This window comes from Numida meleagris, chromosome 4 (assembly GCF_002078875.1).
Source record: "Numida meleagris isolate 19003 breed g44 Domestic line chromosome 4, NumMel1.0, whole genome shotgun sequence".
Taxonomy (NCBI): Eukaryota; Metazoa; Chordata; class Aves; order Galliformes; family Numididae; genus Numida; species Numida meleagris.
Window position 1 is genome coordinate 80,119,632 of NC_034412.1, and position 17,757 is coordinate 80,137,388.

The following is a 17,757-nucleotide window of genomic DNA, read 5'->3' on the forward strand; positions in this document are numbered from 1 at the left end:
TACTGGTGGATGAGAAGCTTGATATGAGGTGGCAACGTGGACTTGCAGTCCATAAAACCAAACATATTCTGGGTTGCACTGAAAAAACCATGGCCAGCAGGGTGAGGGAGGTGATCCTCCCCCTCTGCTCCACTGTTGTGAGGCCCCACCTGAAGTGCTGTGTTCACCTCTGAGAGCCCCAGAATAAGTGGTACAGGGACCTGTTGGAGTGAGTTCACAGGAGGGCCACGGAGATTATCAGATTGCTGGACAACCCTTTCAGTGAAGACAGGCTGAGAGAGTTGGGGTTATTCAGCCTGGAGAAGAGAAAGCTTTGTGGAGACCTTCCAGTATTTTAAAGAGGACCCGTAGGAAAGATAGAAAATGGACTCTTTATTGTTGATTAATATGATAGGAAAAGGGATAGTTGTTTTAAGGAAGAAGAGGGTAGGTTTAGATTAGATGTTGGGGAAAAAATATTCAGTGTGATGGTGGTGAGGCACTGGAACTAGTTGCCTGGAGAAGCTGTGGATGCCTCATCCCTGGTCAAGGTCAGGTTGGATGGAGCTTTAGGCAGCCTGATCTAGTGGAGGATGTCCCTAGGCACATCAGGGGGGTCGGAATTTGATGGTCTTTAAGGTCCCTTCCAACCTAAGCCATTCTATGATTTATGTTACTTGTCTAGTTTGGTCTGAGATGAGGGTCTTGATCCATTGAACTCCTCTCCCTCACAGTGTATCCACATTTCCCAATTTAGGCATTTTTGAGGTGGTTGTGCCTTGGGTGGATTTTGTCTGTGAGGATGTAGAACGCTGCAGCTGCATTTGCAGTGCAGTTAATGGTATGGCTGACCCCTCAGGTACCCAGAGGAATGGGGAGCACCGTGTGCGCAGTGCACTTGAACTTCCGCGCTTTCATAGCTGACACCAGCGCGTCCTCGGACAGCTCCCTCCTCGCGGGGCTGGCTGTTCCGCGCCCAGGCGGCCCCCGGCGCCCTGCCTTGCCGCGTCCGAGCCTGCACAGCAACTTCACCAGCGCGTAGGCGGCCCAGGCCGCGCTCCGCGGCCCGGCCAGGCCCCGCCTCTCCCCGCGGGCTGCTCGGCGGAAGGCCGCGCCGGGGCGGGCGGAGCCGCTCGCCGCCGTATGCCCGCCGGAGTCATGAGCTCCCACCGCAGCGAGAGCGACTGGCAGGGGCTGGTGAGCGAGGTGAGGCGGCGGGAGGGCGGGGGGCGGCCCTGCCTCCCCATCGCGGCCTGGCCCACGGGTCCGGTCCTGCCGGGTGACGGGCAGGCCGCGGTGCGGCGGAGCCCCAGCTGCGGGCCGCTGCCGCCGTGCGCTGCCCGGGAGCGACGGGGCTGCGCGCCGGGAGGTGTGAGCCGTGCAGGGCCGAGCTGGGCGGGGAGCAGCCGCTGCTGCACAGTGTGAGCCCGCTCAGCGCTGCCTCTTCCGTCCCATCCCGCGGCAAGCCCTGCTGCTCAGTTCGCCTGCGTTAATTCCCGTTCGCTTGCTGGAAGGCGGTGTGTAGGCAGCAGTGCTGCTCTTGGTTTGAAATCCAGGCGGATCTGAGGCCTCAGGCCTTGTGCTGACAGACACTGAGGTCCGGCACCTGCAACCCTGCGTCAGGAGCACAGCCCTGCAGCCAGCGTGGCACTGTGGGCTGCGGGCATGGCGCGTGGGACAGAGCAGGCACTTCAGTGTGTAGAGTGCTTGGACCGTAAACGACAGGTGTTGTCATCCGCACTGCCATTTATCAGGTAGAGGGTGGACTTGCTAAGGATTAGCAAATGTTATCTGCTATTTCCACATTAAAAGTTCCTCGAGATCTTCAAGTACACATGTTCTTGGGAGATACATTGCCAAACTCAGACCAACATGACACCAGGATCATTTAAGGGAGTATCGTCAGTGTTGAGCCCATTTAATAGGCAATATGCTTATGTTCGAGTAGTTGGGCGTTATGATTTTTTGAATTGCTATAGAATATCAAAATAGTGTTTTATGTTTACAGCTAACAAACAAAACTTTGTGCAAAATGCTCATGTCTAAATGAGAACCTAACTGTTGTACAGTACTATCCGCATAAATGAACTCCTCTTTCTGGAGGGCTTTGCCTCCATTATGTTTTTAAAGATGGCCTAAGGCTCTGACCTATCAAAAGTACACATGTTCAGTCTCAAACCTGATGTGTGTCTCAAGGAATTCAGAATTCATGAGGGCCAGGACTATGCATTGCTTTCAGAACTGAAGTCTTTTTGTACACACCATACTTTCAAACACACAAGATAACCCATAAGAGAGTGAAAAGCATATTTTCGGTACCTGGTTGTGCAGTGTTGCATCTGACATCTCTGTTCCCAAATGGGAGTTTTGTTTGTGGGAGGATATAGTGTTGCGTGATAGGGAAGGGTAAGAACTACTGACAGTTCACAAGGTGTGTTCAAAGCAAACGGCCCTGTTCTCAGCTTTAAATGTCATCTAGAGTTACTCTAGAACTTTATGACTTTTGTTATGATTTAACCTAAAGACTCAATCCAGAAACCGAATGCTTATTTCTGTTTTCGGGGTTTCTTGAGTGTAGCAAAGTTTAATGACGGTGCTAAGCTACATTCTTGCAAATACTGTAGCATACATATAATTCCTGGGTTTTTTTGTTTTGTTTTTCAGAAACAGAGACATAGTGACTTGTACTCCATTTTTCCTTCCTTTCTATCTGTTCCCACAGTACACATACAGCCTTTGTTTCTACATGAAGTCTATAGAGCACAGTGGCAGGATACAGGCTTTTCTCTTCTGCCTTCCTACTTCTTTGACTATGGTGATTAACTTTGTGCAGTCAACCCATTAACATACTAGGGGGTCTGTGAGAAAGTGGCTCTAACTTATGAAGTAACTTGTAGTATGTTTTTCTGATTTACTCTATTCCTCAACCTGCAATTTCAGGGGAAGGTGTAGAGCTTAGTTTCCAGACCTCTTAGTTTCAGTTAGGTAATTTAAGATTTGTTCCCTACGCATTACACAAACATTTTGAGACACTGTCAAAGCATAAGGTTTAACACTGGCAGGAGACTTGGTACCTCTAAACAAACACTCTCGCATAACTGATGGACAGTTAAAAAATAGAATGGGATTTAAATCTTGACCTAAAAGACCAGAAGTCAGTGGGTTCAAATCAATGTGACATACTTGTTCATTTCCACACACTCGGTCCTCCAAATTTGAAAGCTAGAAGGCACTTCCCTTGAAATACTTGTCAAAGCAACTGTAAGATTTTTATGTCTGGTGTTGCAGGTGTTAGGAAAAGCGGTAGTGTGCAGTTTTGGTCCGTAGAGATATATATATAGACTCAAATGCTTGTACACACAGCTGTCTATCTCTGTAGTTTGGCTTTTCATGCTTCATTAGAAAAAAAGAATGCTTGCTTATTTTGGTGTTCTCTTTTTCTGTGTTTACCATTTTTGTCCTTTTTACTCTTGTTCCACTTTAGCACCTTTTGCTCTGTGCCCTTTCACATCTCCTTTGCTGCTTTTATAATGCTCGTCACCAGCTTGTTGCATGTGTTTGGCCTCCATGCTTACAAGTGGTTTCCACTTGTGCTACAGCCTTTCAGGCTTAATGTGCACCCAGTTCAACAGTATTTGTGCCATATGTACCTTGAATAGTCTTTAACAATGAATAGGTTGTCATAGAAAGGCACGCTGGGAAAAAGCCACCTTAGCAAATATTGAAGGAACAGAAGGAGTCATTCTTTCCGCTGATAATCTTGCAAACTAAATACAAAAGAGCAAGCTACAGGAGTGAGAATCTACATAAATTTTTCCCGCTCCTGAGCTGAGTTCAAGTATTCTTCGTGGGTAAATATATATAAAGGTGAAACACTCTGTTGGATTACAAGATAATTTCTGCCTGGAGTCTGGATTTTTGTCTAACATCTGCATTACTGCATAGCCCAGGTTTAAGATATTTAAAAGACATTGTAAAGCTGTAGAATTAATATCTACGCAATAATTGTTTGTTTGACACAAATGTCATAGCAAGAACTTTCTTGCTGGCTGGACTGAGATTGGATGGTGGCCTAAATTCTCCAGAAACAAGTGATTTTAATAATTCTCAAAATACTATCTCAAGAGGAGGACCCATTCCTTTGAACATGTCTTTGTATGTCTCTTATTTAGAAAACAAGCAAACAAAACAAAAAAACACACATAAATCCATGATGCAAACAAAGTATCTGTCCCACCAGGAAGAGGATGAAAAAAGGGAAGTATGACATATTACTTGTTTGGCTGAGTGCACTGCTAGAAAGCAGTTACGGTAAGGTGTTATACAGGGCTCTTCACTGAAAAGAATTCTTGAAAATAATTTTGGTCTCCAAAATCTTCATTGTGGAGTTTTGTTTGTTTGCTGTTAAGTATTTTTAAATGTCCATATTTACTTCTCAGCCTGACTTAGTGTTTACAGATAGGCTAAGTTACTAACTTAGCTCATGCAGGTCAGTTCCTTACCGGCTCAGTTTTCTTCCCTGTATAGGAGAGAGGAAGCATAACTAAATGTTATTAACAGGAATGAAAAGCATGATATATGGATGCTGTTAGAGGATAGGTGAGGTAGCTGTGTTTTGAGAGGTTGTAGAACATTCAGAGTTGGAAGCTTCTGCTATAGAGATGAGCGTGATTTCAGTTTTTGCCTGAATTTCATGTAATCTACCTTGGAATCATTTGATCTAGAGATGGTGACAGAAATAGCGATTGGGAAATAAGTGTTAGCATGATCATGGGGTGGTGAGATGAGTTGAATAGTATCAGAAGATCGTATGTGGAAGGGAAAAACTGCTTTTGCATAGTGTGCAAGACCACCTCTGCCCTTGCTCTGGAGAGCTGACTTCTATCAGTTCAGTCTGCTTTCTACTGAAGTCAGTGTCTGTTCTTCTGTTAACTTTCCGAGAGTTGGCACCAGTTCTCATGTTATACTGGTTGAAGAACATGTACTTTTGGTGGTGATTTTCACTGAAAACAAGGAGGTTTCCTAGGATACTCATAGGTTAGAGTGACTGTCCCCCCCTTCTTTCTGATGGCTTCCCTCTTGCATTTGCCAATTTTTAGAATTAAATCCAATGTCAAAATGCTACTCTTTCCTTTTCACCTCCCACATAACTGTGGCATCTACTTTGTGCTATTTACAGCTACTCATACATGACTGTTCTTCAAATTAGCTGGAAGAAATTTAGTCTCCATTTAATTTGTCATTCTCGGGAGGCTATTTCTTGATTATTAACTGTGTATGATCTTTGGCACTGCACAGGGAAGTGATATGAATGTGCTCTTGAGCTTCCTTCCCTAATCATTGCCAGCTTAAAACTTGGAGGAATAGTTTTGAGGAATGACTTATCTGAACTACAACTGTTGAGCTGTAGTTCTAGTTGAAATAGCCACATGTTCCTGACGTGAATTCTGAACAAGATTGAGAAACTTAACCTGCTTGTAATTGGTAGATTGTACCTTTATTATTGCACAATGAACTGAAGAGGAAAGAAAATTAGTGAGATTTTCATAACTACAGTGTATCTTTAATTTTCTGACCTCAAACAGGATGTGAAATATAATTAACCAAACCTATCTGAGGGGATTGTGCAGGGTTTGGAACCACTTGTCTTGGAGGTTTTCAGAATAAGGGCAAATGCCAGCAACTGTAGACAAGAGCAGAGTGGGGGAAATGGATGCACTCCTTTGGGAAAGGGAGTGGAAATGCTAAAGGATCTTACACAGTGACTTACTTTTTTCCATAGTTCTTGGGAACTGTGGGAGAGGTGCTAGAGACCTGCCTGCTGGGCGTTCCGGCAACAAAGCAAGTGTCTGCTTCTCACGTCTCCATGTTCCAGATTGGACTAAGATAGTCCTAGAACCAAAGAATCCTAGTCACAAGGATACTGGGGAGCAAGTATAGGGAAGTTAGTAATGCAAATATTAGAATGTAAATGTAGGTCTGGGTCTCATTATGAAATGGTTCCGAATAATCAAATCAGATGACTTGACGTTAATTCTTAAAGGATCAGTGGAGATGATGTGGTGTAATACCGTCACCAGGACAAGATCTGGTGTTTTGAGCAAGCTGCTTATATTACAGTGAATGATACCAGCTTGCCCCAAACTTTAGCATTTAGGAGGTAGCTAGAGGAGGAAGTGCTGGGGCAGTAGGAGTTGGTGTTGTGTTACAACCAAGGTAACTACATTGTTTCGGATTTTATTGGAGGTGAGTGGCAAATGGCCAGTAATTGTATATTGGTTTGAGTGCTTGACTCTTCCAGATGACTTCAGGTTAAACTCTTCCAACTTAAGGGAAGCAACATTACTGAAACCGGGTCAGCAAACGCCCCAGACAGTGATGTTGCGGTACATCTTGGGACTCTTCAATTTGTTACTTGCACAACAAAATTGCCTCCGAGAGCGCATTGAAGTGAAATTTGATAAAACTAAAGGCAGTTAATTAGTGGTTGGTTCTCTTGTCCAAAATATGTTGAATAGAGTTTATAGTTTCTCTGAGAGTGTGGTGAATTATGGATTTCCAGGCCCACGTGGGGGAGGACACAAAGTCCTCGAGTGTTAAGGGAATGTGACGTATGAACCACATTGATTTCAAAGCAGAACTTAGAGAAGATATCTTTGCTTTCAGCCTCAGGTATTTTCCTTCTTGGCACCGATTGCCACGAAATAACCAAGTATATGCCAGTAATTTGTACTTTATTTAAATTAAATTAAATTTAATTTTAATTTAATTTTAATTATTCTGCGATAGGAATTTGGTGTTTGTTTGTTTAAAAAAAGAAGGTTGAAAACCTTGACGTGTCCCAGCTTCATTTGATTATTAGACCATGTCTGTGGTGTCATTAATGAGATCTGTCCGGATCTGTCTCTAAAAATAGCAGTGGACAAATAGTAAGTGTTTGATGTAGAGTCACCTTGGAGCAGCTCCACTCTCCTGTAATGTCAGTCTCTTTTTACTCAATTTCACTAAAGTAGTTATCTGGCTGTAAAGCAGTTCAGGCAGTAATGTAGGATGTCATATATATTCCTTTAATTATTATGATCTTCCTTGTAGCAATTATAATTTGCTTTATTACAGATAACAGCGAATTGGTAGATAAAAGTCACAAGGCAGATATGAGAAGTTGTATGTAGTAGCTTTTAGACTGAAAGTGTAGTAGCTGGTTCTTGTTTAACTTTGTTTTTTAAATTCAAAGATTCTTTTGAAATGTCAATTAAAAGGAAACAAAAAATAACAAGAATATACCGTATTCTTACAGTAGATAACAGAATGCACTTGTTTGTCTCACTAATAGGCTATATGTGAGACGTAGCCTTCTTTTGTCACGTTCAGAGGAAGAAATCTTTATACGAATTCCAGAAGCATCTGTTGAATTCCTCTTCTCAGACAATGCTGGAAAATTTTCCTTAGTGCTTGCATTGTTCCATTAAGACCTTTAAGCTCCTATGTTCCTTTTGAAAGCATACCACCTTTGCTGCACTCCTTTGCTCATGTGTGGAAGACTTGATGGGATTCAGTTAGTTCTGCAAGTAGAAGTTACACACTGGTTAAGTCAACTTACGGTCATTAGTACATTTGTTCTTTTTTTCTTTTTTTTTTTTTAATATATATTCTGAAGCATATCTATATTGAATAACTTCCTTCAGGTCTTTCTTTGTATAATTTGTTTTTCTTTCAAAAATGGTAATTGGAATTGAAAACATAGCTCTGCTGAATAATCAAATTCCACAAGAATGCTGTGACTTTATTGTTTCTTGTACCATAAACCTGTGGAAACAAATTACTATACATTATTGCTATTTTTATGCTATTTATATGGGAAAGTCAATATATGCAAAAGACAAAAATGGCTTCAAAAAGCTCACTAGACACTGATTTTTATAGTAAAATCCAGAGTGTATATCAATGAAAGATGCCAGGCCACTTTCTTCCATATGGCGCATCATCGGCATTTAATTCACCAAGTTAAAACTCATTTTATGCAAGGAGGAGATGATTATTGCTTTTCATTTAGGTCCTGAACACCACTGTTCCTACAGTTTGCTTAGGGTTCAGCTGCTGCTGACGTAAGGAGACTCTCCATTATCTGTTATTCTCACCAATGCTGCTGTAAAAGGTGAAGCCCCACTGTTGTGTCTTGAAGGTGTGCATCATAGAGGCCTGAGGTTTATGGCAGAAGCAGGTTTTGTTTATCACTGTGCTTCCTGCCTGGTAAGGATTCTGTGGTCTAGCTCACAGTCCGGGTCAGCTTCTGACTTTCACACAGCACCCCATGAGTGGCCATTTGCAGGAATGGGGCTGGTTCAGGGTTTGGGGTTTTTGCTTTGTTCTGTGTTTTTTAAGTGACTGGGGGAGTTGTTTGTAATTACTGTGTCAGATTGTTCTTATTTACGAAGAGTATGGTGAAGGCATATTTTAGAATGGACTAATGCATGAGATGAAACTGGAAAAAGAAAATAGATTGTCAAAGACAAGTATTTCACTGTAAGCAAAGAATGATTTTATCAGGTTCAGGGCGGTTTACCACGTCACTATAATCTCTTGCTGACAATATTAAAGTTTAGCTTCTGATGGCTTTCCGTGTTTTATCAGAGTACTTGACATTTGTGTAAGGTATCAGTAAGGACATAAGTACAGAGTTACAGTTGCCTTTGTAAAGTTGATGCGAAGGCATCATAATCCAGAAAATTTATGGCAGGATTTCAACTTCAGTAGTGCCAGAAATAAAATTAATCCAAGGTAGAAGTGTCCTTTTTGAGAGTTCAAATCCTTCTTGGAATTGCTTTTCTCGTTCCCTTTTGACTTTTTTGCAACTAAGCATTTACCATTTTTGGAAAATGTTGTCTGTACTACTGTGCTAAACTCTCCTTTCCCTTTCTCATTTCCTTGAAATTGAGGTTAAGAAAGTCAGTTCCAAGTAAGTACTACATACGAGTGATGATTTTTATCCCAAAGAACGGCACTGACTTTGAGAGTATGGAAGTGCTGATGCTCTTGCTTTGTGCCAGAGCCGATAATGACAAAGTATTCTTGTCAGAGTACGTAATGAAACTATAAATTGTTTTCATGAATGCTGTGATATTTGGTCTCTTGCAGAGCACATTCAGAGTGTATTTAGTGCCACATCTCATGTGAGTAACATCAGAATTAGAAATATTACGTAGCATGAGTAGTGTCAGGAGATGGGTGAGAATCTGCTGACTGACCGCCGTGTTAAATGGAAAAAGTTGCCTGAAGCTTCTCATAGGTAAAATTCAGCTGCTGCAGGAGATGGTGATGTAGATGTTGCTCTCTCTTCCTCTCCATAAGGAATGGCAGTGAAGTAGATCAGATAAGTGCAGAAGAACTGAGATTAGTAAGCTCTGCTTCTCTTTGTGTATGAGCCCTACACATAAGAGGTGGTGAAAGGAGTGAAAGTCTCACTTCTGTCTTCCCTCTTCTTTCAAATGCTCTCAATATTCCTGCATTATTTCACATTCTTATGTCTCAACAAGCATGTGTAGTATTGCAGTGCACCGGGGCACTGAAGTAATTTTCTTTTGTCAGTGCCTATAGGGTACAGACTAAAATTGATTCAGGTACTTTTTGGTAGCCACTCATACTACTCTTTTGGCCATAGCAGTGCCCCTTTCATTGCTAGGAGACAGAATGAGTCCAGAGGACATCGCTGGTAGTGGGGAGGAGAGGGAGGGCAGGGAGTACGAGGTGGCAAGTGCTGGTAGCTAGCAGAGCTGCCTCTTGTGGAGGCAAGTAGAAAAGGGCATTTGCAAAGGCCTCTTCTTCCTGCAACCTTCCTGGGCTTTCAGGCCAAATTGTGAGACTTCTTATACTATTACATAGGAGGGAAAAGAGTGGAAATATAAATTGCTAAATTTTGTAACTCACGGTAATCAGGAGAGCGTGTGGCCTTGCAAATGGATTTTAGTGATTCTGAAATAACAGATTTCTTTTCAGTGATTAACAATAAGCTAAGAGGATTTGTAACAGAGTTTCATTCTGTGCAGTGAGTTGTCTTCCATCTCCTCCATGAAACACTGGAGACTGTTGAATCTAGTACTGACTGGGGTAGGAGTGGCTTGTAACAATCATGTTGCTTTTTCTCCTCTGCAGTACCTGGTGTGCAAGAGGAAGCTCGAAAGTAAAAAGGAGGCCTTACTGATCCTCTCCAAAGAGCTGGACACCTGTCAACAGGAAAGAGACCAGTATAAGCTCATGGCCAACCAGTTACGGGAACGACACCAGTCTCTGAAAAAGAAGTACCGGGAGCTGATTGTAGGTTGTTCTTATCGTATACCGCATGAGTTGGGGACAAGAAACAACTTGAATATCAAAAGCACTCTATAATGAATGCTGTAAAAAGCGTTTAGGTACTTGTTTATAGTAGCCCTGCAGTTGTACAGTCCTGATCGTATTATTACTCATTTGTTCCGCACTGATGAGGTAGTGGCTGTTATATAAGACACAGAAAGACAGTTTGTGCTTGGAGAAAATTAGTTTCAGTCATAATTCCATTTAAAAACTGACTGCAGTATTATTATTCCACAGCAACTTAATGTACCGTTATGAAAAACATTGCAAAATAAATTTGTAATGACCTGCTGTTTTAGAAAGACAAAAAAATCTTAAGCCTTAGAAAAAAATGTAAGGTAAAATTAATATTACTGGTATTAATCAAGATGCAGTATTCTCCAAACACTTTTTAAAACATTTTACTTAAAATTACGTTTTAAAAAGCGATTCTCAAAGCTTGAGAAGTAAGTTGCCAATAACATGTACCTGTTTATTTGTAGGATGGGGATCCATCCCTTCCCCCTGAAAAGAGGAAACAGGTAGGATTTATTTTTTGTTTGATATTACTTATCTACTTCAAAAGTTTTTTGCAAAAGTATGAAAATGCTAGCTATGAAATCCGGTAAAAAACAAACATTTCTGCAAACTGAAAGGTCAGTTTTTAAATTGAGACTTCTTTTGCTCTGTTCTAAACATTTAATCTTGAAATATCTGAACTATCATTAATTAGAATATATGGTTATTGCTTTTATGTTTACCTAAGACTGAAATTGGACAGTGTACAGAAATGTGAGATTGTTTTCCTTGTTTATCCTTCCTGCATTGAGCTCTAAAATGGGTTCATGACTGAACTTTTCATACTTCAGAAGCAGATTGGGAATGTGTTGTCTGCATCCCATAATTGTTAATTTATTGTTGTAGGTACTGTTTTCCATTAGGTACTCTCCCAAGTCATTTGAGTTCTATGGGTTATAAGTGGTAAGAACAACAGTAATTGGATTTTATGGTTCCCCTGAAAATCTTAATGCCTACACACTTTATTTTTCCCAGAGTTCTATAAACAGTGTCCCTGTTGCAGGATGTTGTTTGTCACACCCTGTTATTATCTTAACTTTTAGAAAAAAAAAAAATGCCCAAAGCAAAATATGTGAGAAGAGAGGACAGGAGTATCCAAAAGGACAAACATTGTTCCTGTAATTGCTAGTCTTGAAAGTCTCAGCCTTGGACTGCTTAAACCATGGATATTGCATGGATATTAGTGGCAGAATTTTTATTGATCATCCTTTCACTTGGAGTCTGAATGTACTTCTTGCTATTTTATTAAACTTCTAGGGTCGTAGAGTTTTGCTTGTTTTAAACAAAACTTTCAGAGGCGATGTAATTACTCCTTCATGCACTTAAACAAATAGCTGCTGAGAAGTCAGTGTCTCAGTGCAGAATCATTTAACTTGCTTGTTATTTTGCATAATTTATTTAAATTCTATTAACACAGTTCTAATGAAAGTTTATGACCAGATGTGGGTTTGAGCATTGTAACTACTCAAATTGGGACTGAAGAATATACAATAAAATGAAAAAAATAAAATCAGCAATGTAGTGTATGGGTCATTACAGAGATGAATAGGAAGGGAGACTTGGCAGCATCCCACAGATGCTGTTCTACGTTTTTTCAAAACAAAGCTGACACTTGTTTCTAAAATACTGGTAGAATTTATTCTAAATTCAGATGCTGCGACTATGTTAAGTTTTGGCAAATTTCATCATGATGCTTGAAAAGACATTTAATCTACCTAGGAGTCTTTTTCTGTGAGGAAATGATGTATTCATGCTAGCTAAGAGAGAAAGAAAGAAAATCTTGTTCTCAGTTGGGGTCATTTTGGAGGTCCCCCCCAGTGACAACATGTATTACAGCCTGTATATTAATAGGCTGTTAGTGCCCTTCTTGAGTTCTTGTTTTCTCAGGAAGTGTGTCTGTAACATACAAGGTGTATGGTCTGGAGTAGTTAGGGCAACCGTTGTCAGGAAGAGGATAGTTTTATTTTGAGAAATGCACCAAAGCATGATAAAATAAAGTTGTATTTTTTCCACTATTACTGTAAATGCATTTATTTGAGTACATTTTCTTATTCAAGTAAGAGTTATGTTCTCTGTGCTCTTTTGGACTTTTCCAGTCCCTTTTTTGCTCAGAAAATCTAGCTGTCTGCTTTGAGAAGTTTGTTAACTGCACAGTCACTTTATAAAAGATCCCCATCCTGGAATGGATTTTGTGTGACACAACTGTACAGGCTGTTCTTGTGGTCAGGAGTGAGATGAAAACATCACATGCTGAACAATTTGCTGTCTGTTACGTTTCTGTACTGCAAATGAGAAATTACTGTTGAAACGTCAGTCTACAACCCTAAATGTAATTGGTAGGTTGGGTTTGCTACTTTCTTCTCTTTCATTTCTTTGTTTTTCACCTTTATTATGCTTTGTGACTTCTTAAAACATCTTTTCTTCAGTAGCATGCCTTTTCTCATTTATCACAACACAGAGTTCTCTTGTTTGGAAATCTCATGTAACTGGGCAATTTCAGTCAGCAAGCAGATACAGACTGGTTTCACTTAAAAGGTATCATAGTGTGCAACACTCTGCAGTATTTTCCCTCTCGAAGCCATGTGTGTGGTGGTACGCGTCTCTGACATAATCCAAAGATTGCTCTAGATGTATACCATTCTGCCAAGCAGCAGAAGTGGGAATGAGAAATTGTTGCTGTAACCTCTTCTCCCACAGTAGGTGTTTTACGGTTAATAGTACTACCACAGCCTATGAGCTAGAAATGCTTTCTTGGCCCCTCTTTACACCAAACATTTGCTATTAAGTGCTGCAGCTGAAGGTAATGTAGTTTTGTAACATCATCTGATGTCAGGTGTAGAGTAATTTTTGGATAAGTAATGGTGTGATGAAACGTTTCAGGAAGGTAGGAATAATGAAGAGTTGATTTTTGATGTTAGAATTCACCAGAGATAGTAAACAGTAGACATTTCCTATTTTGAAAGGCATGTTAAAATATTAATCTGCCTACAGAGCCTCTGTTGTGCATCCTGTATGAGTTGAAATTCTCCCATTCTGCAGTGATATGCATTTCTATGCATTTGCTGTGATACAGAACATTTTGATGACATCAACATTTTATGACGAGTACTAGAAATCTGTTGGACAGTGTAGCAGTGCTGGAAAAGTTAAAGAAAAAGAGATCAGTGGGATTTCTAGCTTGATTTATAATGATTATTATTTTCTTCTACATTGTTTAACTTTTCAGTATAACTTCAGTCTGGGAGAAGCTTTGTTGTTGCGTGTCAAGAGTAAAGCTGCAATGCATTTGTTCCCTGGTGAGGTCTTATGTTTGTATTTTAAATGTGTGAAGTACCAAATTAAATTGGACTAAACATCATCGGAATCAGAGCGATCTCAAGGGAAGTCACCCCCTGAGATCATCTGGATCAGTTAGGGTCAGCTAGAGCAGGTTGCTCAGGGCTTTGTCCAGCTGGGCTTTTATATCTTCAAGGATGGAGATTCCGGGCCGAATAGTTCCAGCTCTCTCAGCCTTTCCTCATGTGAGCATAAAAGGTGCTCCAACTCCTTAATCATCCTAGTGCATCTTCCTTGCATGTTTGTTGAGTACTCAGTCTCTCTCCCCTATCAGTTCTCTTTTAGTCAAGTGGGTCCAGTGTTTTCCAAAGCAGCTGTTGAGCCTTGAACAGGGTCCTATACTCATGACACCCTCACTATTACTAGTCTCATAACTTAATGGTGACATAGTCATGCTACAAAGCACAGATTTATAGTTAATCTCTTTGCCAGATCAGAAGGCTCATCAAGAATCTGTGTGCCTCTTCCCTGAAAATCACGGTACTTGATCCTGTTATAGGTATCCGTAGATGTTCCAAGGTGATTCATTCAAGCCAGAACTCTTGCTGCTTCAGCCTTGATTGACATCATGGAAGCACGTTAACCACTCACTGAGACTTTGTTTAGACAGCTTCACTTCTGTTAATGTATAAATTCATGAGTGTGGCATTTAGAGCCAAGCAGAGCATCAGAAAGACTGGAGGCTCCAGATAGAAATATGCTGTGACGTGCTGCAAATGGACCCATTTTGATCCTTTTCACTTCTGCTTCCAGCCTAGCGTACTCAACTGTCAATGCAGTTTCAAAACAAACTTCAGGGATTGCCTTATGACCATTTTTGACATCGTTGGAAAAAAAATGATTACTGTGAATATTTGTTCATTAATGAATTCAGGAAGTTTTGCTAGCCTTGTGCTAAGGCACAAAAGCTGCATTCAGAGTCCTGTGAGATAAAATCTTCAGATAAAGCACTGTACGGGGTAAGCAATCATTTTGTATTTATCTCACACGAGTGCTGTGAAGATTAATGTGATTTCCTCCTTTGTTCAGAGAGTTTGAAGATGAAAAACATTATGCATGTGCCAGATTGAGACCTGTGTGCTTTGCTGTGGTTTGTAGGTGCATGTTTGACTGCCACAGTGTGAGGTAGCAGGTGCAGAACAGTGAGATGGTTTGCCTTTGCGACACTTCAGAGAACAATATTCCTGTGGATTTCAAAATGTGAGAGCATAGTCAGGGAAGAGATTTTGTTTTCTGCATGCTGAAATTTGGCGTTCTGTTGTTTGGAGCAGGTGACAGTGTGCAAAATCAAGAATTTCCTGGACGTGCTGTGAATTATTTTTTTTGAAATGACACTGTTGTTTCTTCAACCTGTAGATATTGCAGTAAGCATGAGGTTTGCAGAGATGAAATGCTGATTCTAACAGTGGTGAAAGTCGCTCTTTAAAATTTTGAGTGCTATTCAGACCTGATCTATCATGTGCTCTGCTCTTCTGATTGCTGTGTCTTACCTTGATGGAACAGAGATACTTGTCTGTGCCCCTGCACCTGAATACTCTTGATAAATATTCTGTTAATTAGTCAGGGCACTCAATGTGTTTAAGAGCTTTTGATTCTTTCTTTGTCTGCACTATAACAAAGTTTAAGTTGTCCCTAGAGTCTCAAAGCAGCCAATTCTGTTAAACCAACAAAACAATCTTCTGTCCTAGTATGGATTCTTTGTATAAGTGAAAATTAATCATTTCTCTTTGAATGCATTCATCTACTGTCAAAAAAAAACTGATGCCCTACTCTTCCCTGTATGAAGTATGAGGGAGCTGAAGTACATTACTGAAACTTCAAACTGAAGGAATTTCTGCCAAGTAACTTCTCGTGATATCTGAGAGGTGAGGTTGTGAGCTCACAACTTATTACTTTGGGAGAAGAGATTTTGGCACCTTCAAGGATCTGATTGGTAGAGTCCCGTGATGCATCCTAACACAAAGGAAGTCGGGCAAAAATGCCGGGAGGCCTTCATGGATGAAGAAGGAGCTCCTGGACAAACTCAAACACAAAAGGAAAGCCTACAGAGAATGACAGCATAGACAGGTAACCTGGGAGGAGCCCAGAGACATTGTATGAGCAGCTGGGATGGAGTTAGAGAAGCCATAAATCCCAAATGGAATTGAATCTGTCCAGGGATGCCAGGGGCAACAAGAAAGGCTTCTACAAGTATATGTGTTAGTTAATACTAACCCCTGCTGCTGCTTATGATGTAAGTTACCTTTGCAAAAACTGTCCTCTTAAGAGTCTGTAGCTGATGGTAACATTTCTTTCTTTGTCACCCTTCAGCCTGTGCCTTAGGTTTGGCTGGGTGCTATTTGATCCCGTGTAACCCTGTGCTAAGCTAACACACAGAAAACTTCTTCTAAAGGAGGGGAGACGTACTTGGTTTATATGTCTAGTGATAGAGTGGCTTTCTGGTTTTATTAAACAACTCGATAAAAACAATTTTATGAGCAGGAGTGCTGAGTATCTTGAAAGTGTATGAATGTTAGCAAGTTTTTCTTGTTTAGCAAAGCCCTGTCAAGTTTTGACTGGTATGGTTCTGTGGTGGGATTCCTTCCTGGTTCTCAGAAGTGCAGGTACTCAGAGGAAGAGAGGCAGTCTTTCTGGGTTTTTTGGCTGCTTGGCAAGGCTTTGACTTTTGCTGTTGTTTTTCCTGGGGAAGTATGACCTATTTTGTGTATTTTGTTTAATATGCACAGGACCTATAAATTTGGAAGTCTTCTAAGCATAATCTTTCAACATGAAAAGAAAGATGATTTTTGCTTCTTCACTGTAGGGAAACTGCAGTGAACAGTAGTAGTTGGTAAGCAAAACAGGTTTTTCTGTATTAATTCAGCCGCTGCAATCATATAAAAGCACTGCAGGAGAAACTGCAATTAAAATTGCTATCAGTCACACCCATCAAGTGTGCTTAATGTTTCATCACACTTTTTTTCCACCTGTCCTATAACTCAGCGTTCTTTGTTTGAAGGTGTGGCTGGAAGAAACATAAAAGACTGTAAGCTGTGGCATAGAAATAATACCTGTTTGTATTTTAAAATATTTTTTTAACTGTAAAGGTATTTTGGAAATTCTCCCCTCTCCCCCTTGCCAAATTACTTTTTCAGACAGCATCTAAAGGCACAAAGTCTATTATTTTTTAAAAATGTCAGATAAGATTTATGTGCAAGAGGATTGAGAGGTATATTAAAGACTGTGTTACTATCCATCATTTTTTAAAGTGGTGTGGAGAAAAATAACACTGTGTATGTGTGGCTAGATTTGCAAAATGGTTAAAGGGTACAAATTCAAGGGTAGCATGTAATGCCAGAGATGACTGTTTGGAGTTCTATGTTATTTATAGTTTTTCTTTGGGATCATCAGTTCAAATTCTGTGGGTCAGTAATGAGCAAAGATCTCTTGCTGTCTGACAGCTATTTGCTGATGTGCATTAGTAAATTCTTATTTATAGGTATTTTCGTCAGTAGTTTCAGACGTTCATCCATAGTTTAAAGTAAGGCTCTCTTCAGCCTTCTATCCTCAAAATATTCTTGATAATTTTAGCAGAAGTTTAAGTGGAAAAGGCAATATTGGCACAGTTTCTTCTGTCCAGTACTATAATGTGGGGTTGGACTGTGCTTAAATATACAGGTAAGTTTCCCGTAGCAGACACGTCGAAGAATGCTTCGGAGGCTCAAGAATACCCCAAGCCGAAACCAGGGGTGGACCGAGCTCTGGAGAGATTTTCTGATATACTTGAATGAAACACTCTCTGTTAATTAGTAAAACAAATGGCTGTATTGAGAGAGGGTAGGAGAGGCACAGTCTCCACTGTTTTGGGCTGTTCCAGAAGGATATAGACCTCTGCATCTTTCTCTTTCCCTGGATGAGGGAGCTGATTGTCCCGCTCATGAGGCCCCAGCTGGAGTTCTGCATCCAAGTCTGGGGCACCCAACACAGGAAAGAAGTGCAACTTTTGGGAGCGGTCCGGAGGAGGGCCGTGAAGATGGCTCAGGGGCTGGAGCACCTCTC

The 17,757-nt window shown here is 40.8% G+C and overlaps 1 protein-coding gene across 4 annotated transcripts in view; it reads left to right on the forward strand.

Moving 5' to 3' along the window:
• Positions 1,028-17,757, forward strand: part of CCDC149 (coiled-coil domain containing 149) — a 51,490-nt gene continuing 34,760 nt past the window's right edge. For 2 of the 4 annotated variants that reach the window (XM_021395165.1, XM_021395167.1), the window contains exons 1-3: positions 1,029-1,185; positions 10,129-10,290; positions 10,809-10,847. In XM_021395165.1, the coding sequence (XP_021250840.1) occupies positions 1,123-1,185; positions 10,129-10,290; positions 10,809-10,847 (264 nt within the window). In that variant the 5' untranslated portion in view covers positions 1,029-1,122. Of the gene's footprint in view, positions 1,186-10,128; positions 10,291-10,808; positions 10,848-17,757 lie in introns of all 4 variants that reach the window. The other 2 variants (XM_021395168.1, XM_021395166.1) reach the window with 2 other exon arrangements.